This window comes from Physeter macrocephalus, chromosome 9 (assembly GCF_002837175.3).
Source record: "Physeter macrocephalus isolate SW-GA chromosome 9, ASM283717v5, whole genome shotgun sequence".
Lineage (NCBI taxonomy): Eukaryota > Metazoa > Chordata > Mammalia > Artiodactyla > Physeteridae > Physeter > Physeter macrocephalus.
Genome location: NC_041222.1, coordinates 32778024 through 32805329, shown reverse-complemented (window position 1 = coordinate 32805329; position 27306 = coordinate 32778024). Strand labels below are relative to the sequence as shown.

The following is a 27306-nucleotide window of genomic DNA, read 5'->3' as shown; positions in this document are numbered from 1 at the left end:
CCAATGCAGGGGACATGGGTTGGATCCCTGGTCCGGGAACATCCCACATGTCATGGAGCAACTAAGCCTTTGCCCCGCAACTACTGAGCCTGCGCTCTAGGGCCCACGCACGGCAACCAAGAGTAGCCCCCGCTCGCTGCAAACCACGCGGGCAGCAACGAAGACCCAACGCAGCCAAAAAGGAAGGAAGGGAGGGAGGGAGGGAGGAAGGGAGAAAGGAAGAAAGAAATCCTTGACAACTACAACTCATACTGAACACCGCTCCTCTAGGGTTGCCAACTCTGATTGATTGGTAGGGGCTGCTTTCAGCGCTGCATAGAGAGGGATTCTGAGGCCATGTCTGGACTCTGGGAAAGAATGCCATGATTAATTAGCTATGTCTGGGAAGGTCAAGAGATAGGCGAGTAGCAAGACATATGTCACTTTTTGCCATTCTTGTTCAACACCAATTAAGTGTAAGATCAGGTCTGCTATGTGGCTTTGTCTTTACAAGATAAGAATTTAAAAATTTGATAAGCATTTGAGATAAAATTTGAGAAGAGTCTAATATGAAGAATAATCACCTTAACTTCCAGACAGAATACCTTCACTTTTTGGAAAACTAGTTCATTTGTATATATAAATCAACATTGTCTACAGAAGATTTGTTTGTGCTTCGAATAGGCTAATGTCATACCCAATTGAAACTGTCTCATACTAAAGGTTACACATTTCTTTCTTTTTAAATAAAAAGTCAGATAATCACTGAACACCTTATAGTCTATTAAAATAATCTCATCTTTTTGAGGCTCAGATATAACACCTGTTCTGCCTGAATCTTGTATTGTGATGATCAGATGTACTTTGGACAACTTAAAATACTGTATGAACGTTATTTTTACTGTTTTCTACCTAGAAAGCTGGGATACTCTATGTAAATTATTTTTACCCTCATGAACTTTAAAATTTTGGCTACCTAGCATTGGTCCTTCCTCCTAGAGTGTTCCAATCTCCTTTTGGGGTAGCCTTCAGGCACTGTGAGTGTACCCTTGACAGGAGGGTGATCCTAGCTCTCCCCCATCCACACAAAACTGGGCAAGGGTGGAGGCGCCACTCATTTCTGAAATTGCCAACGTGCAGGCATCTGAGGAAGCTCAGCAGAATTGGATGCTTACTTCTGAGATATTGGCTCTAGAATGTGGGCAGAAGTCAGCAGCCACAGTAGATGTGGTCACAGCCTTAGTGGAGGCTGTGATGGAGACCGTGGCCTGATTCTGACTTGATCGTTCTTGGGGGTGACCATGGCCATGGCTCCTGATGCCCAGCCTCCCTCCTTGTCTTCTGTCCATTTTCCAAGTCACATTTTCCGGTCTCCCAATTAAACTCTCGATATCTAATATCTTCTATGAATTCCCTCCTCATTTTATTTTACGTTTTCATGTACGTATTCGTTTCTATTGCAAAAAGGAGCCACGGGTGATGCAGCACCTGATAGGAGCAATAAATGTGGACCTCAGACACGTGTCAGTGTCTTGTTCATTGAGCCTGAAATGTAGCAAGGGCTCAATAAATAAGTGTCAAATAAGTGAAAGTATGGGATACAACAGACCTCTGACCTGTGTACACTAATCAGCTACATGCTGATCCCCGTGCAGCTCCAGACAACGTGTCTGAGATCAAGGGGGAAAGAGCCAAGCTGGCTGCATCTGTCCTCTTTGATGAGGGAGGTAAATCTTTCCCACAAACCATCATCCTGAAATCTCCTGCTTACTTCACTTTCAGCATCCCCGGCTGCCACGGAAGGTGGGAAATCATGTATCTCACCTGAGGCTGGGACCTGTGTTACCACAGATAGGCGGTTCTGTCAGTAAGGAAGAAATGGGTGACCAGATATTGGGTAGGCAACAAATGATGTCTGCCAGAAAAAAATCAAATACCAAAGAGATAATAATCCTGGCCCTCTGAGAGTTAGAAACCATGGGAATCTGGACCACTAAGGAAATGGGAAACCTTCCTAACGAACAGGATCCCTGGTCCCCATGGTCCACCCTGTCTGCTCCAGGCCAAGCAAAATGTCCCTGCAGAGGTTGCGCTAAGTCTAAAGATGGGGCCCTACTTTCAGATACAAACGTGTAAGCTCTGGCTGGAGAGGAGGACATATTTCTTCAGAGGAACCAGAATCACCATAGCTGACCAAGGTCTTATAAGTCTAGAGGTTTCTACCTGTCAGCAGAGATGACCCTAAACTGCTCAGAATCAAAGGCTCTAGTCTGATGTGTTTTCTGTGATGCAGCTATCCTGGCCAAGTGTTCTTTGTGCTGCCAACAGCCCTGCTGAATCCTTTCTGATGGCCTTAAAGGGCTGCTGCAGACTCCTGTCCCTTCAGGATAGATGGTCCCAGGAGACCCTACTAACCCAGCAATGACCTTTGTCACTCTGACCTCTCCTGGAGTTCCCTGCCTCTGACCGCAAGAACTAAACAGTCCCATACTATGCCCTGCAGAGGCCCCAAACACTGGGCCCAGGGAGCGGCTAATTGGTTTTTTACAAGCCTAAGATAATTCTGACATTTAAATATTGATGTTCATTTCTGGACAGCTATAAACACAAAAGGGGGGAAAGAGCATGTTTAACCGCTTCCTCACATTCAGTCTTACTGTGATAATGGTCTTTAGTCAATAAGCCCAGCTTTCTAAAGAGGGGACTCATTTGCATCAAAAGGGATGTTCAGTGCACTCTGTCTCATGACAGAATTGTCCATCACTTGGTGTCTACTCTTTCCTCCCATATTTTGGGGTGGCAGGAGGGCTGTAGGAATCCTGAGTTCTAGGCTGAAGGAAGTATAAAGCAGATTGTATTCAGCATCCAAAGAAGATTTTCCCAGTAGCCAATGAGACTCTGCTGAGGGTGGGGAGATTCTGATCATTGAACCCCAGATCAAGAGTAGGAGCCACTGCCTTCCTCTCCTTGAAACACAGCTATGAGGGAGGATACAGGTGGGGACTTAAGATGCCAGGGGTAGATCACTGAGCTGACACATCCAGAAAGGAACCAGGGTACCATTTCTATCCCCCTCCCAATCCTGCTTATCGCCTCTGATAAAGTCATTCTGTGCTTGTCTTTTCGTCAGGCCCTCAAAACCACTTGCCCATATGTCCCTAACATCTGCTCACCCTTTTTTTCTTGTACTATTTTGTATTGTTTCTTGAAAGTGCCCCTCAACAAGTAGATAATAATTTATTCCAATGCTGAGATTTCTGTTTTCCCATGTATTTGACTGTTATATTAAAGGCTCATAATCCACCCATAGGATCTGCTTCTTTTTTAACCAGGATCAAGAAATACTATCAAGATACAGAGACAATGTTAATAATGACGGCATCCTTTGGTTCAATTAAAGCACCATTAATATTACAATATAGGTCATAGAATCATAATTTGCTAATTTATGTGTAATTGAAAGGTGGTCTTTCTCTCACAGACTCTTATGTTATGTTAATGGGTACCTTATGTTATATTTGTGTAGGTTCTCATATTATCTCTCTATAGAGTCTAGGCTTTGTTATTTTAGGGTCCTGGAGTCACATATTCACTTATAGTACAAATCAGATGTTAATAGAAAGCACAGTTTCTTTCATTTTTCTATTAACAGATCCCTTTTATAAATGCCTAATTCAGCAGCAAGGGAAAAAGAAAAAACTAAATTTCTTTTAACAACCCAGAAAATTTCATCCTCTTGATTAATTTTCACACTTTCTCTACCTAAATGCTCAGCCTATTTTGGAAGAGATGCTCCATCTTTCAGATTTCTGCTTTCTCTCCCTGTTTTCCCTGGGATGGCCTCTGGGTAGAACATGAGAAGAGGTGGGGCTTTGTGACTTCGTGGTGGTAGTGGGGTGACAGGGTCTTCAGGTCATGAGGTCTGCTGCAGAGAAACTGGACTGGGCTGTTCGGGAACTGATGACCACAGAGGATTAGTAGCTCTCCTTCTAGAAGGTTCTGCTGAGAACTGATCCTGGAGCCTGGGGATAGTGTGACTGATGGTCAGTTTTCTCTTCCATCTTGATCTGGAGCTGGTCATTTCCCTGGTGACTTAGTCCCACATTGCCCTTGCTGGTGCCGAGGACTCCAAATGGAAACTCGTCCAGCCAGTCTGCCCGGGAGTCCTCATTGCTGACCCAGCACAGTGACTCTCTGCCTTCCAGAAAGTTCCTGCCAGACTCTCCTTTAACTTTCCAGACTCTCCTTGGTTCTTCTGGGTCTCATCCATGCCACGGAGAAGCAGAGAGCAGTTCAGGAGGTCCGCCTTCTGCCTCATTTGGGGGGGATATGTGAGTTTACTTTGCTATGGTCATTCTTGGTTGCCGAGGGTGGGCTGAAGGGTTCTGTCCTCATGGAGCCCCAAGTAGAAAAGGAGGACAGAAACCCCTGTCTTCACCTTTTCCCCCAACTTAGCACATTTTACTGAATCTAAGATGCCATTGCTTTAAAGATATACCTCTGTTCTGTATGCTGCTAAAAAAAGAAAATAAGTGCCTAGTAAGATCCATGTACACATCCTGATGCATTCTGATTTCAGACATGAGAAAGCGTGAAAATATGTGTACATTAAATGACTGAATGATTTATGTGTGTAACACAGGTTCCTGTCCAAAGAACGTCGGCCCCGTGAAGATGGAGACATCATCTAACCACTACTAACCTTCCTCTCTCACCTCCTTCTCTCCACAGCCCCTCCACAGCAAGAGGAATAAGCTATGCGCTTTTTGTTTCTTGTCATTTCATCCTCCTGCTACCCCAGGGCAGGAAGCTTCACCACCTAGCTTCCCCTCACCATGGAAGAAACTCATCTATCTGGAAGAAACTCATCTACTCAGTCCTGCCTAGCTCTTGATGAGATGATAAACAACGAATTTGGAAAGTCTTTTCTGTTTTAACAAAGATTGGCTTTCTTTTTTTTTTTTTTTTTTTTTTTTTGCGGTACGCGGTCCTCTCACCGCTGTGGCCTCTCCCGTCGCGGAGCACAGGCTCCGGACGCGCAGGCCCAGCGGCCATGGCTCACGGGCTCAGCCGCTCCGCGGCATGTGGGATCCTCCCGGACCGGGGCACGAACCCGCGTCCCCTGCATCGGCAGGCGGACTCTCAACCACTGCGCCACCAGGGAAGCCCCAAGCTTGGCTTTCAAGACTACAGTGACTTGTGACAAAAAATCCTTTTTTTGGATATCAGAAATTGAATACTAGCTTTTTTCCCCCTTTTTGAGCCACTTCTATAAAAATCCTCAACTTCTGGGAGACATGCTTTTTGGATGCCTCTGCCAGAATGGGGAGGAGCTCAGTTTAAGAAAATACAGAACAAATAAAATCAAGCACATCAAAATATTACTAAAAATTAACCTGTTTCATTTTCATCTTCCCATAAGGCCTAGCATGAAGCAATGAGCAAAATTGAATATGCAGTAAATTCTAGTAGAAAAACAAAGAACGAAGATATTTTACTTGTTCCCACAGCCCCTTCTTGTGAATACCTCTGAAGGTAGAATTTGTATCATTGATTTTTGAGGCAATTTCCCATCAAAAAACTAAATTAGATCATTTTTCAAGACCCACCATGGATGTTGACTTAGTAGTTGACCTCTTTGCCATTTCCAAATTGATAATATCTCCCCCACCAAAAATAATCCTGGAGCCTTGTACACTTTTGTACTTCTTTGTGTTGCAATCTTTGGATGAACAGTGAATATCTGCTTCTTTTTGCTATTCTGGTGTTAGTATCTCAGACGGAAAAGAGGTTACACGTGAAAATTGTTATTATCTTGTATAAATGTGACTTTTTTTTTTTTTTTTTTTTTGCATACGCGGGCCTCTCACTGCTGTGGCCTCTCCCGTTGCGGAGCACAGGCTCCGGACGCGCAGGCTCAGCGGCCATGACTCACGGGCCCAGCCGCTCCGCGGCATGTGGGATCCTCCCGGACCGGGGCACGAACCCGTGTCCCCTGCATTGGCAGGCGGACTCTCAACCACTGCGCCACCAGGGAAGCCCTAAATGTGACTCTTTAAGTATTATTTCAGAGCAGGCCAAAAGAGAAATTCCAGGGGCAGGACCTGCTGTAATGTAGGGGTTTTGTGCTGCTATTGAAGCTTTTTCTTCCTGGCTTTCTTTAAAAAGAAACTTTATTGAGATGGCTGGTGTGGTAACAGGAGTAGTTTCTCTGGCCAGGTCTTAGCTGACTGTACAAGGAACAACCATCTCTAAGGGCCCTTCTCCTGGCTAGCCTGTCCCAAGACACTGCCAACAGATCTAAATATAAACATAAAGTAATTGGCAGGTCAAGAGTTGATAGTACTAGAAGAATACAAACAAGATCACGATATGATTGCATTTACTTGTAAATAGGCAGCTGAAAGAAGTGAAAAATTTACAGAATCACCTGGACTTTTTCCTTCATCATTTTGTTCACCAAAACCTCATTATTTCTCTTTTTTCAGTTACAGTGTTGTAATCACATAACTGTCATTTAAAATATGATTTAAGGGAAACCATCATATTTTTTTAAATACACATTTTGAAGTGTGATTTTTTACTATATTCATGGCAAAACTCTGTGTGTATGTGTGTGTGTGTGTGTGTGTGTGTGTGTGTGCAGCACCAAATCTCTAGTACACTTGACTTTAATATGGAAGCATCAAAAGTGGAAGTGAGTGAATGTTCCTGAAATTCACATTACAGAAGTTTCTTTTGGATACTGATGGTGAGCTTTAGCTATGATCAGTTTTGCAAACTGATCTTTAGGACCCTAAAATGAATGAAACGTTTTTAGTTAAAAGATATTTGCATGTATTGGAGGGATTGCTGAAGGTGGAGAATTTTCCTTTAATAGTAACTAACTATTAACAGCTTTCTCTAGCAGCAAGTATGAAACAATGTTTCCTCATCAGTTTTTCCTTCTGTTTGCAATCACTCCTATGCCTTACCCTGAGTAGAATTTCGCCCCAGCAGGCTAATAGGCTGCAACACACAAAAAGGGCCAATGAATCTGTTTGTTACAGTCTACTTACTAAGGCTGTGGCTACAATACTCCAGTGCTGAAGTCAGTGAAAAGGCATCATCCAAATACAATCCAAGGAAAATGCAAGCTGATACAGCACAAAGATGCTTTGTTTAAGAATGGCAGAAATTTCCAGCAACTATCTGGGAAAAAAAAAAAATGCAGGATGGGAGGGAATGTAATCAAATAACAAAACAAACCCAAACTAAAAGAGAATCTTTATAAACCAGCACAAGGACACTTTGTTTTTAAGTGCACACAATGAATTTTAAAGATCTTTGTTCAGAAGGGAAATAAAGTATTATGAAGGACTGACACATTTGATGGATGGATGGTTTCTGAAAAACCACATTATCAATTACTTTTTCCTTGTTTGGCTCCAGTCCAGTAATTTTTATTTGAACAAGCCACATGCTAGCATGGTTTTGATTGCAGGAAGTGACTGGTTGTTGTTAAAGGCTACTATTTCACTGATGAGCTTATCTCTTCCTCCCCCTCCCCGTTCTGATGGGACTCTGATATGAAAGGCACAGCTTCAGTTGTTATAAACAGAGTCAGGGATTGTTTGATAGACCCACCCGTGTTTTGCTTTCGGCCTTCTGTGGTACAATACGGACAATGTATTCAGCAGTGCTTCAGAAAACAAACGAATTTGGCTTGTTTCTGTCCTTGACTTTGATATGAAATTTTGATTTTTTTCTGACATTCAAAGCTCTCATAAATCTAAGTTTGCTAGCAAAATACAGTTCTGAATATGATATATATGTGTGTGTGTGTGTTTTTTTTTTTTTTTTTTTTTTTACATAAGACTGCTATCTCAAGTGAACCTTGCTGAGAAAAAAGAATCTTTATGAAACAGTCAACCTAAAATGTATCACGGATCTTCTCAAACAATACAGTGCCCTGTTCTTACTTCACGTATTTTTCATCTAATCAAAACAAGTACATTAGAACATTGTTTATTGGCCTAAACATAAGAAATACAGCTAATTAAACTATATTATTAGGTATTATCAATTTTCCTCTGTAATTAAAGAAAGATTTGGGAGCAGCCATCAGTGGACAGGAAATTATCTATGAAATCAACTGTTGATACTCATGGTGTGTGTATGTGTGTGTGTATCCGCTATTCATGATAACTTCCTTTATGATTAGAGTTTTTGCATGTTACCATGCCTGAAACTTCAAATATTTCTAAATTCCCAGGGTAGTATGTTGACAATAGACTCTGGATAGTTACTTGAGTATGGTTCCTTGTTCTATATTTTAAACACTAATTTTAGTGACTATTTCCTCTGGTGAGAATTAAAAAATAAAAGATATAAAATAAAAAGATGGACTTAGAGACTGGGTCATTTGATTATTCATCAGAACATGAAAACAATTTGAATGAATTAGGATTTAATCTGCTCAATGGAGGAAATATAAATTTAGCAACCATTTGCTGATTCACTGGTTCCTATCAAAATTCTCCTAAAGAAGATCCATAGCATAGCGAGGTTTATAAAATTTATTATTAGCTACAACTTACTCCCTGAAAACAAAATGAAGGAAACAAAATGAAAAAAACGAAAGATATTTTATATCAAAATTATGTATGTATCATACTTTTGATATAGGAGTATAAATGTCATACTCCTTTCTGACCTAGAAAAGGATGGTTTGAAAACAGCAGAAAACAAAACAAAACAACACTTCTAGAGAAACAGTCCTGGATTTGAATATTACTCTGCAATTTGCAGGCTGGGTGGATTTATGCAAGTCTGGGAACCTGTCCAATAGTCCATGGGCTCACCTTTAAGACGAAGGTGAGATGGAGATTAAGGCATCGAGGTAGATTATTTATATGACAATGTCTGGCACACTTAGTAAATGTTAGCTACCAGTGGGCTTGATTACATGAACCTAGCTGTGAAATAAATACAGGTCCTTCCTAGGACATACTAGAAGGCCATGAGGCAAGGTTCATAAGAGAAATTACAGGCTTTCTAGCCCCCTAAGTCTTGACCCTCAAAATGTTAAAAACAAAATTACACATCCCTTTTTATCACTATTTAAATTTCCAGTTGAATTGACTAATTAGTACTTTATTTGGCAATTCCTTCTCCCTAAGCTATGACTTTGTATATATCTGGTTTTAATAATTAGTAAAGTTCTATTTGTGCATGCAGTAGCTTTACAGATAATAAAAATTTAATTAAACTTACTTTGATGCAACTTTGATTATAAATTTTCCTAAGCATTGCATAAATAATTCAAAAATGTATGTGACTAACATACTTCACTCAACAAAAAGTGAATTTTCAAAACTAAGTGTCAAATATGGTTGTTTGTGTTCGGCTATTGTAAACACCCTGCCCTCAAATGGAGAGAAAATGTACAGTTAGGCTATTTTTTGCCAGTGCAGTTTTTACTATCTAGCGTTTTTATATCTTTGAGTAGATTTCTGAATCTGACTAATTCTTACAACATGATTCACATGTTTACTGTTTTTGGAGCAAGTTGTTAGAGAACACTGATTGCTGCATAGCAATCTAAATGTTATAAAAATGTTTCTAAATACAATTTGCAATAAATATTTGACAATTCTTTATTTCACATTTTCAATGTCTTATTAAAATATACATGACAATTACCATCATAATAAATCATTTTCTACGTGATAAATTATGTCTTAAAATTTTCAAAGAATATGAAATCCTCCCAGGACTTAAAAACAAACTGTTTCCTTTCAAGAAAGCATAAGTACCACATTGCTTAAGCCTGTAAAGGAAAAAGAGTCTATGCTGCTGTTTAAATCCTTGATGAACGTCATTCCTGGAGATTATAAGATTATTCCAGCATGGCTTCCCTTTTAAAAGCCTTAATTTCTCTTTAAATTCTCTCTGGATAAATTCTAAAAAGTGCCTCAGTTTGGATTATAAACTTAGAATGGAGAACAAGTGAGCAAAAATTGTCAGATTCAGAGATCAACCCTAAGCTACAAAAACACTGCACAGTAGTCACTGTGCTGGGGAAAGGTATGCCAATCATGCTATTGGTAACTTTGCTGTGATATGAGGGGAGATGAGCAAGGAACGTGGCTAGACTGAACAATGGCTGGGTGGCGTCTACGATTGAGCAGTTCAAGGGGCAGCTCTAGTGGAGTGGAAACAAGTGGAATCTGAAAGCTCAGGCTTGATTCCCAACTTGCTTGTTTACTAGCTGTATAACTTTCAAGAGGCCACTGGTTTCTCTGAACATCAGTTTCCTGGTCTGTAAAATGGGATTTTAATACCCATCCATCCTATCTCTCACTACCTTTGCATACTACCAGATGTAATAATGTGTGGCAGCCCTAGGTAAACCCTTGTGGTCCATACAGAGATAAGGTATCAGATGGTCTCTCTTATGGAGCTATTTAATAAAACTCTATAATTAAATCATTCAAATCTTGTTCTATATAAAACCAAGCAGCGAAGGCAGGGGTGTCTCCATGAATGAAAATTTCCCAAAATATCATAGTCTTTTCTAAAAGTAGTAGTGCATTGGATCAGATATTACACTGTGAATGATGGCTCATTCACACTATTTTACAAGGATTTCTTGTAAAAAGAGAGTCATGTGATTTACTAGAAATGTTCCAGGCTACATAACGTTGAAGACAAGTCCTGAATTGAATTATAGCAGTGGGAGCCCACAGACTAGCATTAAGATTATAGACCCTTACCGTTTTGCTCACTTTACAAGACAACTGATCAATTTTCAACAAAATGTGTCTGCTTCCACTTCCCCCAAATAATATTCATTCCAGAAGTTCATTTCTTTGGAAGAGGGAAAGAAAAGGTGATCAAGCTTAGCAGATGATCCTGAATCCAAATTTATTCTATATGACCCACGCAAGTCCCAAATTATAAAATATTTTTCGAGCTGCAAATGTTTGCATTTAGAATGGAGGGATCATACCTCCTTTATGGAGGAGAAATCAGAAAGGTTAAAAGATAGGCAAAGTTAACAAGATGATAGTTAATTGTGAATTTTCACAGCTCCAGTGAAAATAATACTAGACTTTCATGAATTATTTTCTTGTACAAAGCAGTATGGTATTTAGTTATACTTTCCTACACCTACCCCATTCCCATGCCACCCATTTCAGAAAGTAAATCCGTAGTTTTTCTCCCGTAATATCTACCCTGCAAGCTGTTGTGATAGTTAGCATGAGTGGGAGCCTGTGTGAAGGTGTGGCAAGAGCAGCTGAATAGGTGTGAACCCTGCTGTTGTGAAAAGTAAAAGGACTCCTGCTTAAAGGGCCCAGATCCATTTTCGCAGAGCAGGCAAAGAGCATGGATACATTTGGAACTGAGAGGCAATAAATCAAAAATAGCCACATTTGCTGCTAAATTCCCTTATCCTGGCGCATATTAGGTGTTCAATAAATATTTGATGGAGGAATAAATTATTTACAACATATAACCTAAGGGGAAACAATATGTTTGCTTTGCATGTCACTTTAAGATTGAAAGCCCCAAGCTTAGTTTCCAGCCTGAATGCTGCTTTGGAGTCCCCCCCCCCACACCCTGGCCCCCCACAAGGCCCAACAGTGAGGTAGGGATAAGACAAGCCCTCAAGTGATGTCACAGCTTTGCTCAACAGTTTGGGAGAACTGCAATGAGAGAAGAGAAGACACTTTCTGTGTTGGGACCCCGGGCTGGGCTATGGGTTGCTTCACTTGGCATCCTTCCGAGACATCCCTGTGAATTATGTAGATCTGCCACATGGTCAAAATGTGAAACATATCCAAGTGCTGTATTTTAAAATTGTACTCAAAAAATAAACAACCTTATTTCTCCAACCACTCTTTTGTTGACACAAACTGTCAAGAGAGATTAGGAAGAAAGGTCCCTAATACAAGTATTTGATACTTCCTAACAGAGCATAGTTTCCCCTTTGTCCACTGACCCTTTCAATAGCTCTTCAGGTTCTATTATCAGGATTCTCATTCCCTGTCCTGGGAAATAACTGCATAGCATTTCCATAAATATGGCCCAAATGATGCTAAAGCTTTCTGTATTGACACAGCATGGCTTTCACTCATTAATGCCGTCAACAAATATTTACTGAGCACCAAGTATGTGTCAGACATCATTCTAGGCTTTTGGAGTGAGGCTGTGAACATAACCAGGTCCCTGTTCTCATGGAACTTGCTAACATTCTGGCCAGAACGGGTAACATAGAACCTCCTACAGAGGCACGGTGGGTAATTTAACAAACTTGAAAAGCTCCAGTGGGAGCAAATAGCCAACCGTAGAATAGTTGCTGGTGTTCTTAGAAGATTCACTGTCCTAGTGTAGAAACTGTATCGCCCAAGTCTTCTAATTTTTGGTTTCTGGGAATGTTTCAAAACAGTGCAGTCCAATGCAAATATGTGAGCAACATAAGGTAACTTAAAATTTTCTAGCATCTGGGTTAAAAAGGTAAAAAGAAAGAGACAAAATTAATTTTAGTAATATATTTTGTCTAACCAATTATATTCAAAATATTGGAATTTCAACGTGATGTTATTAATTATTGAGCTATTTCACTTTTCTTTTTTTGTACTCACTCTTCAAAGTCGGTGTGTATGTGTACTTACAGCGCCTCTCATTTTGGACTGGCCACATTTCAGGTGCCAAAAAGCCATGTGTGTCTAGGTATTGGACAGAGGAAGTTCAGAAAACTGCCCGTGGAGTCTTTCATTCTCTTATTTTGGGGATGGAGGAGAAGATATATGCTGAATTGAAACATTCTGTGAACTCCAGTTCCAGGATTTTAGTAAACAAATTAGAGGAAGGTGAAGACCATCATAGCCGAACTTAGAACCAGCCCTTCAAAGTGCCCAGCACAGAGAGAGGCCCATAGAATGTGCTAGGCTGTACAGTAAGTCATTGTTCGATTCGTCCACTGAGGCAAGGGATATCATTAAGAAGGGTTTTCCACGAATGCTGAGACATCTCGGCCAACGTCTCAAGTTAGACTAGGCAAAAGACACTCATAAATACACATCCAAAACTCAGACCATTAGGTTAGCCAACCCCCCACTTTATCTGAATTCCTCCTGCCCGCTCCCCCGCCCAAAAAACAAAAATGGTGAGAGGCAAGCTAGGAAAGTTGCGAGCCGAGCCGTGCAGCTTCCCCTTAAACCGCGGAGCTGCCCCCGGCTGGACGAGGACTAGGGGTGGATACGCTGCCTGCCCCAGGCTATTCCTTCTTGCCACCAAGTCCACTCTCACCTCTTTAGCCACTACCACAGGGATGTCCTTCCCTCAGGCTCTGCCCTCCGGACCGCCCCCACCTTTCCAGCCCTAGTCCCCCGCCGTGGCCGACCCGCCATCTTCTCGTGCCCCGCGTGGCTTCCTGCCAGTTTCAACCGCGACAAACTCGACTTGCTCCTCCAAAAAGCGGGAAAATGAGGGGCGGTCTTCGTCCTACTGATACGGGGGAGGGAGCATCTCGGGGCGTGGAGGGCCGTTTTCTTCCCTGTGCGGGGGGCCAGCACCTAGATGATACTGTTTTGGGGTGCAGGTGGCTCTCTCGACAAAGTTTCAGACCCCTGCTCCCCGGGCCTCCAGCCCCACCCCGAAACTCCAAGGTTACGCCCCCGCGACCCCGGGTCAGAGCGTCTTGGGGAGCTTCCATGCAGAGTTGCTCGGGGGAGGCGGTCCCGCTTCGGGGTTAAACTGCAATCACAGCCCCCTCTGGGCTCGGAGAGGCGCCCCACCCCCACCCCCGCATCCCCGCCCCTCACCCGGGTCAGCGTCTCGCAGCTCAGTCTCCGGCTCTAAACAAGAACAGGGGCCCGAATCCGCGTTCACACGGAAAATTATGCCGGCTCCAACGGCGCGTAAAATTCATGTGAAACGAACGAAGTGGGATCGGCGTGATCCTCCCTTTCTTGTCTCAACAGGGGTTTCGCAGCGTTACACAAGGCCGAGCTTGTCTCTTTAAGGAGACATTGGACCCTAATTAGTCCGCATTCCTGGCGCGGCCCGGAGCAAGGGGCCGAGGGTGCTTGGGTTGGAGGGGAGCGGCTGGGAGGACGAGACTCGGAAGATCTTCTGACTAGCCTCTAGTCTCACCGCACCCCCCCCCCCTTTATTTTGCCGCCACCATCGCCACCAACACCCAGTTCTGAAGATGCAGCCAGGGCAGCAGCAACAGCAGCAGCAGTCACCGCTGCTCCCATGCCCACGTTACTTTGATTGACAGCCGAACAAATGTTTCCCAGGTTCGAACGCTCGCGCTAAGGAACTTCAGCCAAGACGAAGCTCCGCCTTGGGCGGGCCATCTCCGCCCCGCCTCCGCTAAACCCATCCTGTTCCATTCATTGGTCCGAGCCACCGACGACGCCCGGCCCCCACGTGGGTTCCAGCCCGGCCGGCTCCTCCCCGCTAGCTCGCCATTTGTCAGCAATGAAATGATGGGCAGTAACACAGAACGGCGATTAATGTTCAGCCATCTCTGATTGGTTGTTGGAGACGCCTACTGCGCCGGGGTGGGCGGGGCGCTTGAAGATCGCCCCAGAGCGGTCGCGTGGCCGGCCGGTGATTGTAGTCAATCTGGCCGAATCCTCAGCCGCGGTCGCCGGGGGTGGACTACATCTCCCGGGATGCTCCGCGGTCCCTCCACGGACGGTTGTGAATATGTATCAGAATGTTAATGATGAGCCGCTGCTAAATTTGGTCAAAGAAGTCACCTACACAGAGCGTGTTGTTAGAGCTGTTCTGAGCGGGTGTTTGAGCTGTTGGCTGCTTTCTTTCCCCTCTCTCACACACTTGTATATTATTTTGAGGTGCTGTTCGCAGAGTTTGAAAGGAGAGAGAATTAAAAAAAAAAAAGCCGCAAGCGTTACACTCTCTTTTATTTTTATAATCCCCTTCAATTTGGGGTTAAAAAAAAAGACGAGAAAACAGGAAGGAAGAAAAATAAGGAAATGAGATGTGGTAAAAGAAGCTAAAAGGTGCCTTTTAAAAGATCGTTGCTGTGAGGTGAAAAAAAATCTCCAGAGAAACCAAAAAGCACCGCCGAGACCTCTTCCGAACCAAAGGAGTTTGTGTTTGCTTTTAGGAAAGAAGAGAGAGATCATTCATTTGGAGGAATAACAACCAATTAAAAGGCAAATAAAAAAAAGTTTGGAGTGGGACGCCGAGCGAGCCAGCGAGCCAGCGAGCGAGCGGGTGGCGCTGCCGGCGGGCGCTGGGGCGCGGAGCTCTCACTTTACCCGCCCGGGTGAGCGGCGCGGCCGCGGCGCCGGGCTCGGCGGGCACGCCTCGGCGGAGCGAACGTCGGAGCGTTGCCGCGGGAGACGCGCGCCGGACAATGCCCGCGGCGGGCCAGTGACGCCCGCGGGGAATGCGGAGCGGCCCGGCTTCCCGCACCCAGCCGCCACCGCCGCCGCGCGTTTCTGCCGCCCGCGTCACGCGAGACCCGGCGGGGGCCTGGACCGCCCGAACCGCCCCTCGGACCCGGCCGGCCGCCTCTGCCACCGCCGCCTCCGCCTCCTCCTTTTCGGGGCCATTAAAGCCAATGAGCCGCGCGCCTCTGCCCAGCGCAGCCAACTAAATCGGTTTGGATGATTCGCGACCTGAGCAAGATGTACCCGCAGACCAGACACCCGGTGAGTGCGGGCGGCGGGGGCGCTGGCTCGCCCGGCGCCGGGGGATTGTCCGCGTCGCCTTCTGCGCGCCGAGTTGTGTCTTTGGCCGGAGGGGCGTGGAGGTCGGCCCGAACCCCGCGCCCCGCTCGGAGAGTCGCCCGCCACTCCTCCGCCTCCACTCCTCCCGGGCACTGGGGCACTTTCGGAGAGGGGGTGCGGAGAAGCAATTGAGTTGTAGCCATTTTCTTATTGTTGTCTTTGAAGCCCCTGGAAGCCGCGCGGAGCCGTTCGCCGTCCCCGCGCCGCGACTCCTGGAGGAGGGGTGGCGAGCGATGGAGGAGGCGCGACTCCGTGCCGGGGCGGGGAGGGCGCCCTCGGCGGCGGCGCGGCGGGTCCGGCGGCGGCTCGGGAGTGCGGGACGCCGGCCCCTCGCGCCGCGGGCCCCGGGGATCAGCGAGCCAGCCGGCCAACCGTGCCCCCTCCCCCGACTTGTCTGCGGCCCGACGCCATGGCGCGCGTCCCCCCGACGGGCCAGTTTCGATTCCGGGTGGGGAGACAGTGGGCGAGGCGCGCCGGCTCCTGGGCGACCGCCGTTGACGTGGGAGGGGAGCGGGGTCTCGAACTTGCGGGGTCCTGGGGGACGCGGGGGCCCGGGGCTAGCCCGCAAGCGGCTTCCGCCGGGCTGTGCGGCCGTGGGAGGGGGCGGGAGGAGAGTTTTAATCGCTCTTTGCCTGCCTGCGCCATGACCCCCCTCCTCCTCCCCCAGCGCCGCGTGGTTTTCTCTCCATCTCTCCGCCTCGCCTGTGCTGTGGGCTAATCAAATATTTTATTGTTGTTCTTTAGGCACCGCATCAGCCTGCTCAACCCTTTAAATTTACAATTTCCGAGTCCTGTGATCGGATTAAGGAAGAGTTTCAGTTTTTACAGGCTCAATACCACAGGTAACGATATTGACTTTAGCTGATCCTCCTATTTGCTTAGCTCTTGTCTTCCCCCCACATACACACACAGCCCCCCTCCATTTTTTTTTTTGTTTTTTTTGTTTTGGCCACCACAAAGGTATTATCGTTTTTCCTTGTGGGCAGAAAGGGCAAGTCAAGGCTTCTTTTCCTCAGGCAGGTGTAAAGAAATTAAGCGTTTCCTCCTTTTCCTGTAAATTAAAAAAAAAAAAAGGCCGAGCAATCGAAACTGGGGAGACTTGGAAAACGCTGAGGCCAAACTTTCGATATTGATTTATTGGGGCCAGGAGAATGGAAGGTTGGAAAGGTTCTGGGGCCTTTTGACTTCCTTGGTTCTTTATTACAACGGGCTTGATTCCTTCTTACTTCTTTCTGCCTTTCCGCTGAAATACCAAGAGCCCAGAGCCGTGGGAAGTCCCCAAGTAGGCGATTTCATTACTTCTATGCTGAAAAGATGTTTTCGTCTTAAGAGACAATCATTAGACCTTAGAGTGCCTTTGAAATATTTCGCTGGATTTTCAGTGACGTGTAATTCTTACTTCATAAATGCCGGAACCAAAACAAGGCACTGAACCCCATCCACGCCTTGCCCCTGGGTGGTGGTATTCAACTTGTCTCTCTGTTTTGGAGGGAAAAAAATAAGACATCGTTCATAAGACATGCTTGATTCATATTTTTATTAATCTCTTTGTGGAACATTAAAGGAAAACAACTCCCTTGTGACATTTTGGGGGACTATTTAGTGTTTGGAGATGTAGGCATTATTGATGTTTATTTCCTCGTTCTTAAGTGAATTTCGTGAATATTCATTTCTGGATGAGATTATCGAGTTAAATTGGCAAGAGGTTTTTTTCTTAAAACAAACAAAAACCCCACATTTGATCCTTGTTGAAAGGGCAAGTCCAGGCTGGTTCCACTCACCCTTTTCTCTCCTGCCTGTTTTTCAGTAATGAGGGTGGTATTTAAGATAGTTGATTTGGCGTTTTGTAGGTGATGATTTAGAGGAGGGATTGTGTATTTGAAAGATGTAAGTCAAGATCTGCGTTGTACTTAGATTTCCTTGTTTCTTGAACAGCCTGAAGCTGGAATGTGAGAAACTTGCCAGTGAGAAGACAGAGATGCAGCGGCATTATGTGATGGTAAGAAAACTGTATCACAGATTCAAAGTGCCTATTAGTTTGGGCTACCAAAAGCAAGAATACGTTCAGATTGCTACAGGCTGCAGGATAGAGCACAGTCACAGTGCTAGTGCAATTAAAGTTGTGGGAATGTGACCATTAGCAACCTGTAATTCCAGGATGTTATAACTTGCCTCTGACAACCAGCTTTGATTTGAATTTTCAAAAACTTTAGCTGCATGGGATATAATTTTCTGTGCTTTGTTTTTACAGATTGAAAAAACAACAACCTGATTTACATTTTGTTTAGTCACAGGCAAAATGTTTTTGTGTTAGTGGTTTTCTTTGTTGTTTTATTGCTCTTGCTGCAAACAATTTTAACCAGATAATTTTTCAGTAAACTGTTAAAATTTTAATGTATTTTATTTCTTTTAAAGAATGATGGGTAAGAAAAGACACCAGACATCTTTTCAAATTTTCCCTCCCTCCTCCTCCTGCCGCCCTGTATGTTCCTAGTATGTGTATTTGTGTGTTTTCAATTTCTATAGTGTTACATTGGTTTGAGGAGTGTTGTAGTTTCCTGTGTAACCGATTTGTTCTGCCAGAATTTCTGTAATGCCAGTTACACTATATGTTTAAAACATTCAGATCTGCTTTTTCAGAAGTATTACCAAGTGTATTCTTACGTTTGTTCATAAAGGCTCCAGCGTAACTCATTCATTTCCTATCAAGCCTTTTTCCTTTGAATGTATGAACATGAACAGTATGCTAAAAATGAGAAACGGAACTCTGAAGTAGCATCACCTTTTTGAACAGTTCTTGTCAAAGCATCAGCATTTGTATGAGACACATTGTTTTTGTTATTTATTTGCCTGCTGTGCCTAGGAATTGGAGTCCATAGGGTACCAAATTTTCATCAGACCTTCGTGAGTCATCTGCTTGTGATGTATAAAGACCACTGGAGATGTTAAGAATGCTATGTTTGAACTTGATTTTCTTAGTTTTGTGAGTTATTGTCTTAGATTCTGTGTGTTAAGGTGGCTTCTAGTTTACTAGGCTAAAGATAGCGGTAGAGTGTTCTTCCTGATGTAGCAGCATTAATAGGATGGATATTTTGGTTTAGGTGAGGCTTTTATGTTTGCTTGGGGACTTTTTGAACAAACCAGGGAGATGGTTTGATGAAAGGCATGAGATTAATTGCTTTTCCTTCTTTGACAGTATTATGAGATGTCCTATGGGTTGAATATAGAAATGCACAAGCAGGTAAGCTATCATTTCTTTATAAGCATTTTAAATGACAGTCAGTAATACTGTGCACTTTAGAAAAGAAATTGTATGTTTTGAAGTTTTATTCTGCACATTTTTTGTGGCCACCTGTATTTTACGAGACCGTGTACTGGAGAGAATGCTATTTTTTCAGGTGTGGTTACCCATCTTTTTTGCATATTATCCTCACTTTAATCATTTAAGAATGTGATATAAAGTGTCTGAATGCATATTAAACTTTGTACACTTTCAAAAGCAGGATGCTAAAGTTTTAAAATATGTTTTTTTCTTTTGAAAGAATTTATGTATTTTGGGCATTGCAAACTTGTCTTATGAAAGCTTTTTTTGGAAAATATTAAGAAGTAAAATTGTAAATTGTGTGGAGCTTTCCTTGGATTGGTGTGAAAGAATGGATAGAGGGTGAGCTGGGAGGATCAAAATGAAATCTGTGGAGCTACAAAAGAAATTGATGTAAATTCCTTGTACTGGTCCCCTGAGGCTACTTACTTGGGTTTTACCAGGAACTGTAACTGTTCCTTCCAGAATTTGTACAGAGTACATGAGCCTGATAGGAGGATGTGATAAGGTTCAACACTGGGTCTTGGGTCTTGAAATCTAGCAGTTAGTTCAGCCCAAAGAAAAAAAAAAGAAAGAAAGAAAAAAGATAATGATTAGTCAGAAAGCATTGAGAGGTATGACTGAACCAGACTTTTTTTTGCAGGAGACTGAATAAAATGGTTTGGTTTAAGTTTCCTAGAAAGAAAAATAGCATATATGTATAAATATTGTTTGGCAATAATAATCCCTCTAGGAGACATTTATTTTTAGTCGTCTAGTGAAAGTGCTTCAGATCTGTCTTATCAACCATTTCAAAATAGTTGTGTTTATGTGTTTACCTGCTGGGAAAAGATGAGGGAAAACTTAGTGCTTTTCATCTCTTATTTATACTCATGGTGGATGTCATTACCTTCTAAGTTTAAAAAATATGAAACGATCACATATTATTAGGTTCTTACTACTTATGGATTCCTTTTTGGATATGGTTAATTATCACGTACCCGAAACATACTCAGATCTTTAAAAGATGACAATTAGACAGTAAAAGCAATGAGATAGGCAGTATTTGAAAACAAAAAGTTGGAAAAACAAAAAAAAGGAGTCGTCACACCGAGGACTTTATTTCAGATACTTTTTTAACTTCATGTGCTATTTGGTTATGTCAGTATTAACATTATAGTATCATTTGCCACATGTTAAAATTCTTATTTTGGCATCCTTGCCATTTCTGTTTAGATAAGTAATGTAAATACCTCCTGCTTAAACAAAATCCATCAAATTTATGGATGGGCTCCCCTTAGTTCTACCTTATAGGAATAAATTACCTGAGAGATATTGTTTGTTAATTATCCTCAATACATGTCATTTTAGGTCTGGATCTTATACATGTCTTGTCTTTTTTTTTTTTTTTGTCTTCATCCACCACCCAATACTAATTAGTGTCTTTTTAAAGATTGGACCAGATGATTAATGTCCCTGTATTTCTTCTCCTGTATCATCTTATTTACCATAACCACTTAGTTTCCAGATCTCTTTATACTGTTTACAGTTCTCAGAGACACAGAGCTTGTATGTATTTCTTTTAGGGGGCAGGGGGCGGTATGTGAGATCCTTTAATTTTACACATTTTATACTTCTGTAATTCTGTCATCTTCTTGTCCAGCTGGCCTCAAATGCCATCCATTTGAAATTGAGAATGGAGTACATTTTCCCTTTTTTTTCTCTTGCTTTTAAATTCAATCATATCAAGAATCCTGAGGGCAGTTTATCACATTATGAAATACAGACAGCCCTGCAAACCACCTACTTATTATATTTTCTTTTTTTCCCCCCTTAAGCACAGAGGCATATCTGTCTTTATTTGTTTTCCTAGGCAGACAGCCTTGGTTCCTCTTGGCCTCTCTTCCAGATGCACTTGCTGGATACCCTCATAATGGAAAGCAGCAATAATGCAGGGAAGTTGCCCTGCGGCATAATTGGGCCTAGTTCTCAAGATCGGGTTAGGCTTATTCACTTATTAGATTTGTGTCTCTGAAGGGTTCAAGAGTAGGAGTCCCCGGAGTCCTTGGAAGTACCCTAGTAATTGGTGGCCCTGATATTTGAAACCTTTGTGTATTTTTTGGTTAATGCTTCTGTTCTTGGCTGCTGCCAGCCACAGCGTATTTATTTTTAGAGAAATTTTTCATTGGAACAGAAAATGATGGCTGTGATGGAGTCATGATTCTGTGACTTAGCAAATTGATAAAAGGACAGAAGCACAGAGCAGTGACAAGCAGGCTGGGGGGGGTCCAGTATTATGGTCCCTCCCCTTTCTGTATGATGCTCGTTGTCAGTCACCCTGTGCTGGTTCTGTTAGAGGACTATAAAGTGAAACCTATGGGGAATTTGTCATCCTGAAATGAAAGCTAATGTAATTAGTACCAATTAAAGTACATTCAGTAAATTGGATTTAATCTTAATTAAGCCTGCATAATGTTGCCAATTTTTAACAATTATGTTTGAGAACATAATTAATTTAAATTTTGGTAACTGAGTAAATAGCATTAGTCTGGTAGAATTAGTTGATTTTTTTTTTTAAAGGGGAACTCAGTGACATGACATGGAATTAGAGCATAAAATATGAATATAATTTCTGGTAATCTTTAGTAGGATTGATAGAGCTGAGCAGATAAAGCTGGGAAAAAACCCAGAAAGGTTAAAGTGGAGTGTTCTAGGCTATAAAGTGAATTAATGCTTTGCCGCTGTCTTAAGTTCTAGCATGAAAATGAAGATGACAAATGGGACATGGTTAGAAATGGCACGTGTTTCATTGTGATATCTTCGTAATGGAATTTTTTTTAATGAAAGAACATTGGCCTTGATTCCTTAAGGATTTCCCTAAGTTGGGTTTTTTTGTTTTTTATTTTGGATGGGACAGGTGGCCCATGGTTTAGTTGTTACTTTTTTTTTTTTTTTCCTCTGCTGATTGTTCTTTATAAATACAGTGTGGCTTCTAAATGGGTCAGTGACCGTGGGCAGAACAGGGTGATGCATGCAGTTGATAACATTGCTAAGTGCTGCTTGTTCCCATCCTTCACTCGTAATGCTGTAATTAAAGAAGACTGCCCTGATTTAATTTGATTTAATCTGGCAGCGGCAGTTACCACTTTAAAAAGTGAATATTGGATGTAGATTAGGAACAATGGGTATGTAAATTCGACCTATAAGTGTATATATACAATTATTTTTTTTTCAAATCAGAGCAAGAGAACTCCTGTTTCACTACAAGCCATGTAAATTTTATTATGAGACTTGGGCCACAACCATTTGAGTGCTGCTAAAATATTAATTGAATAGAAATGAAAGGGCCTTGCCAACTGACAGGATATCATAATCATAGCCTCTCTGGTCGATGGTAAATGATGATAAATGACATTAGGAACCTTTTAGCAAACTGTAATAACTACAAGGAGGGAAGCAGTATGGATTTGCATTATATCTGATACCCTCTAGTACCAAGTGGATTGCCAATACTGCTTGTTTAGCATTTTCTAAGGGCAATAGGATATTGATTTCTGACTTACAAGGAACAGCTCTATTTTCACCATTGAAAAGTATTGCAGGTTGTTAAGAAGAAATTGACTTGAAGAGGCCGACTGCTGCCCATCATGGAGCAAATAAAGCAAAACTGCCGAAGCATGGTGGAGCAGCAAGAGGGGCCCTCAGCAATTTGTTGCTATTAATTTACCATGCTCGACAGCAAATCAATCGGCGTCTACTTCATCTGCTGGAGAAAATGCTGTCCAGGGCAGATAAAAGGCTCGGCATGGTACAGAGAATAGACTGGATTGGCCAAAAGGAGGCTCCAGTTAATGTGTAAATAAGTGAAATCAAGGCCACAGTTGCAGAGGAAGCTGTTGTTAATTAGGTTGGTGCTTTTTCTTGAACTATTTTAGAAAGCAGCCGAGGATTTGGAGAATAAAAAGAGATTTATTGAGGTTGAAGTAATATATGACTGGCATGGCATTCCAGCCTTGAGTGTACTTGATTCTAGGGTGCAGTAAATTTATTTGGGGACAGTGCTTGCAGTGGAAGTCAATTTGTTTAGAGTTGTGCTTAGACCAGATTTCCCACAAGAAAACTTTTTTTTGGAGCATTACTAATTTCTTACACATCTCTTGTCTTAGATTGTATATGCTTGGATATGGAGGAGTAGATGTAGGAGTAGGTGAGAATATAGGCAAAAAGGTGACTGTTGTATTCTTAGGCAGTGACTATTTTTTTCAGGAATGGATGTGATTGAACTCTTGTGTGATAATGAAAGTGAATTATCAAAGGTGGGAAGTTCTAGCTGAAAGTAACTAATAAACCAGTGAAAATTTTGCTGAAAGAACTTTCTTTTGCTGTATAAAATTAGGAAATAATAATCTAGAGGGGCTGAACAGTGGTGGACACTGCTGGACTGGAAATTCTCAAAGAGAGATTACAAGTGAAATCTTGATGATTGTGCAAAAAACTCCAGATACAATTAGAGCATGGGGAGGGGGTTGTGTTTTTATTTGTTTTTCATTAAGGTTTAAAGCCACCCTTTCTAATTTAAGATTACTTATCCTTCAATAGTATTCTGTAATTAACCAAATGGAGGTTATTGGTGGTAAATTTTCCCCTGCCTCTCTGATTTGAACATTTTGGGATGAGGGCCAACTTAAGTCCTATTTTGTAAGTCTAGATATATGTAGATTTTAATTAATTTTTTTCCAAAACAGAGGTTCTAGCATTAGGACAGTTGATACCAAGGGGCAGTGGCTTGGGCGGGACCCATGGAGCTGTCATTTTACATGTCACAGGACCTTCAAGAGAAGTGGATCTGGAGGAGGAAATTTAACCTGTCAGGGCATGTGCATAATTAGGAGCATTTCCTGGATCACATGGGTTTCCCCTTTTTCTCTTCTTGCATGTTGGGTTCTTAATTTTCTTTCTGAGGTTTTATGGAATACCTGAAGATTTTTCACCTGAAGCAGTGTTTGTTGAGTGGAATTGGAATTTCCTTTCAGTGGACGTAAATGTTTATTACATATCTGGGTTGTGCTTACCACTGATCTGGGCCCATTGCCAAAATTCTTTAATTCTCACAAAGATCCTAAGAAAGGGATTATGTCCCATGAAAGGATGATTAAACAGAATCTGATCTGCGCAAGGTGATACAGTTATTAGGTACTGGATTCAGGACTTCAGATGAATTTCCCTGGGAGGGTGTTTGCTGGGAGATGGGTCTGCCCTGGCTTGGAGATTCAGGCCTCAGCTCATTTCTGGAGTGGAGAGCCCCTGGGAGGCTGGGCTAGTGCTTGCATTTGTCCTTGAGCCACTGAACTTCAGGCTTATACCCAGACCCCTGCAGCTCTGCCTAGAGTCAGGGCCAGAAGGCTTGGCCTGGACTCTCTCTCCATCCATAATGCTGTCAGTGGGTAAGAGGGGCGAGGGTCGCTTTCACTTGGAGTCTCCCACAGATGGGGCGAGGAGAGCTGCTTGTTTATCAAGATGAGTTTACTTCCTCCCTGGGTAACCTATTTCTCATTTGTTTACAAACTTGCTTTTCCATTTAACTTTTATCTTTTCCTTGTGGCTTTTAAAACTGTGCCTGAAGACAACGGGCTGTTTGTTAATCGCTGTCTTGTGGGTTTTTGAAGGGGGAAGCTGGGAGGGGAAAATGTGATGTTTTGTGGCCTCTTTGTAGTTCAGAAAGAGGTTCTTAGATGCAGGAAATTGCACACAACTCAAACTTTTAAATGAAGGCAAATGTTTTGCTTATACTGTTAAAAGACTTTCTTTGCAGCTTTCAAACAAAGGGATATTTCCTTTCTCACTGCCCCTTAATCCCTACTGGATATTGCTTATTTTTGTTTAGCTTATTTTATTTGCTGGGCAAAATTCTTTGTATCCTGAATAAAATATCATTTTGAGCTGGGTTGGACTGGTGGACTGAGGGATAAGATGCATCTTTTTAGGTGCAGTTCCAGCCTCGTGAAGCTGAGATAGTGCAGGCACTGGCCCATTGTTCTCACATTCTTCATTTTGTCTTTCCTAGAATTTTACTTCTTTTTTTTTTTTTCTTTTTGTACTATAGAATAGATAAAATCAATTGGGAATTAAATGTTTCAAATGTGTATTGAGAAGTAATTTGTGTTTGTTTTTAGTGAGAACATTTTTATTTGACATGACTGGATAGACTGGCTTAACACTCCAGGACAGTAATATATTTGATGGCTGCAGAGCAGGTGAAAGGGATGTGATTTTTAGAAGGTATTTTCCCTTGATCCCTCCCCATACCTCCTCTTAAAAAACGCTAGCTCTTTAGCTGCGGTGGCGGATCCAGTGGTCCTGTGGCTAAGTTACGATCAGTTTTGTGAGCTGGGCTGTGGGAGAACAGCTGGAGGCAGCACGTGTAGGTGTGGGCAACTGAGTATTTATACTGATAATGATGGGTTGCGAGACGTAGGACTTGACTTGTTCAGAGGAAGTTCACTGCAAAAGAGCTTACCAAATTACTCACTCTAAGGAGGACGGGCCTGAGAAGTTTTAGTCAGAAGCGAAAATTAGAGTCGTTTTGACTCTGCCTTAGCAACAGCTGTCAGTGGTAGCTGCTTTCTATCTGTAAAGAGGGATTTAGCTGGCATTCATCAACACAAATTTGTATGTCCTCTCTGTTTTCATTGGCCTTGACCCAGCATTTATGCCAAGCTTTTGCTGTTTCTCTACCACTGAGCCCACCTTTCCTCAGAGAGCTGCCGTGTGTGACAGTACTCCGTCCAGGGGGACAAAGGGAAGGTGTGGGTTTTCTTAGCTGGTTTGTCAAAGAAGCGGAAGAAAAATATCCCCAGACACCTCTCAGGTCCTCTGCCGTCTGGTGCATGGGTCACTTTGTCATCATTTTTGAGGATTTTGCCCACAAATACTTCACGGTTGTATTGTGGAGGGAGTTTCTGTGATGGATGGAGAGAAAGGCTGGCTGCTCTACTGGGCTCCACATAAAACCTGGCCTGCCCGCTGCGTCTCAGCCCCGGCAGCTTAGGCATGAGAGGCTGAGGCAAGGAAGATGGATATTGACTTTCTGATTTCCTAGCAAGCTTATTTCACTTAATTGTTATTATTCTAATTAGGATTCTGTTCTTATTTTCCACATATGTATCCTGCTTCTGAAGGTCTGTGGGTTATTTTGGTTAAAGAATTTGAAAATGCAAGGAAATATAACTGGAAAGAATTGTAGAAATTATGAGCACTAGTACCCTGTAACACCCTAACACCCTTTCTTTCCAGAGAGCTTAAGGCGTTGTATATGTTCTCCTTAATCTTTCTGATGTTCCTGTAAAGCGAGTAGCAAGCTTGGATCCATGTATTTATTTAAATAGCTTCTGTCAGTGGAGTACCCGACAGTTTGCCAAGCAGTGTCATTCCACTGCCCTCCTTGAACAGATGACACCGAGGCTTAAGGGCTTAAGAGACTAGCCCAGTGTCACAGTACAGGAGGATCAGACTGCGGGAGGGGAGACCGGGGTTCACGCGGGTCAGCGGACACCCGAGGTGGCACAGCGAGAGTTGTTGGCGGAAAAGGAAACAGTAGGTTTCTTGACTTCACTTCCAGGGCTCCCTTCACTGACCGCGCTGTTTCCAATCAGCAAATAGTGTGCCTGTTTCTGGGATGTCCTCGGCTGCATGCAACACGAGACGATGGGGACGCTACTGGCCGTCCGAGAAGTGTTAGAGTGTCACTCTAGCTAGAGACCTGATCTTTGTGTTTGTGTGCGAGCACAGAGCCTCCCTCTCCTCCCTGCTATCCTTCCAGAGTCCAGGCCCCGCCGAAGGGGAGGCTTAGGATCACAAATTAAAATACAGAGCTTGGATCCACTTTGAGCAGAGAGCTTAATGAAACTGGCTGTTTTTGCATTCCTAAAGTATACTGTGCAAACACTAGATGTGAACTTGTTTCTTGCCAGTCTGCTCTCTCCCACTAGAAGGTAAGGCTCTGTGGGAACAGGGGTGTTTATTGTTCTCTGCTGTGTCCCCAGTGCTGAGAACTGCCTGTCACACAGTAGGTGGTCATGAAATATTTTGTGAGTGAGGGAATCCCTGCATTCAGATCGAGCTAGCCAAGAATATGCGCGATTTAATATTTTTAAGGGCATGTTGTGGTTGTAGGATAACAAACTCTGAGCTTCCAAGCCTCGTTAGGCCTGTGGTGCCTACTTGTTAAATTTGTGGAAAAATGACAAGTGGAAAGACAGAGTAAAAGCA

General features: G+C 42.9%; 1 protein-coding gene across 6 annotated transcripts in view; it reads left to right on the top strand.

Moving 5' to 3' along the window:
• The first annotated feature begins 15463 nt into the window (after window positions 1-15463).
• TLE4 (TLE family member 4, transcriptional corepressor) overlaps window positions 15464-27306 on the top strand; it is a 152233-nt gene continuing 140390 nt past the window's right edge. For 4 of the 6 annotated variants that reach the window (XM_024126816.3, XM_024126815.3, XM_024126819.3 and 1 more), the window contains exons 1-4: window positions 15464-15659; window positions 16482-16579; window positions 17673-17736; window positions 18934-18978. In XM_024126816.3, the coding sequence (XP_023982584.1) occupies window positions 15615-15659; window positions 16482-16579; window positions 17673-17736; window positions 18934-18978 (252 nt within the window). In that variant the 5' untranslated portion in view covers window positions 15464-15614. The remainder of the gene's footprint in view (window positions 15660-16481; window positions 16580-17672; window positions 17737-18933; window positions 18979-27306) is intronic. The other 2 variants (XM_024126812.3, XM_024126811.3) reach the window with 1 other exon arrangement.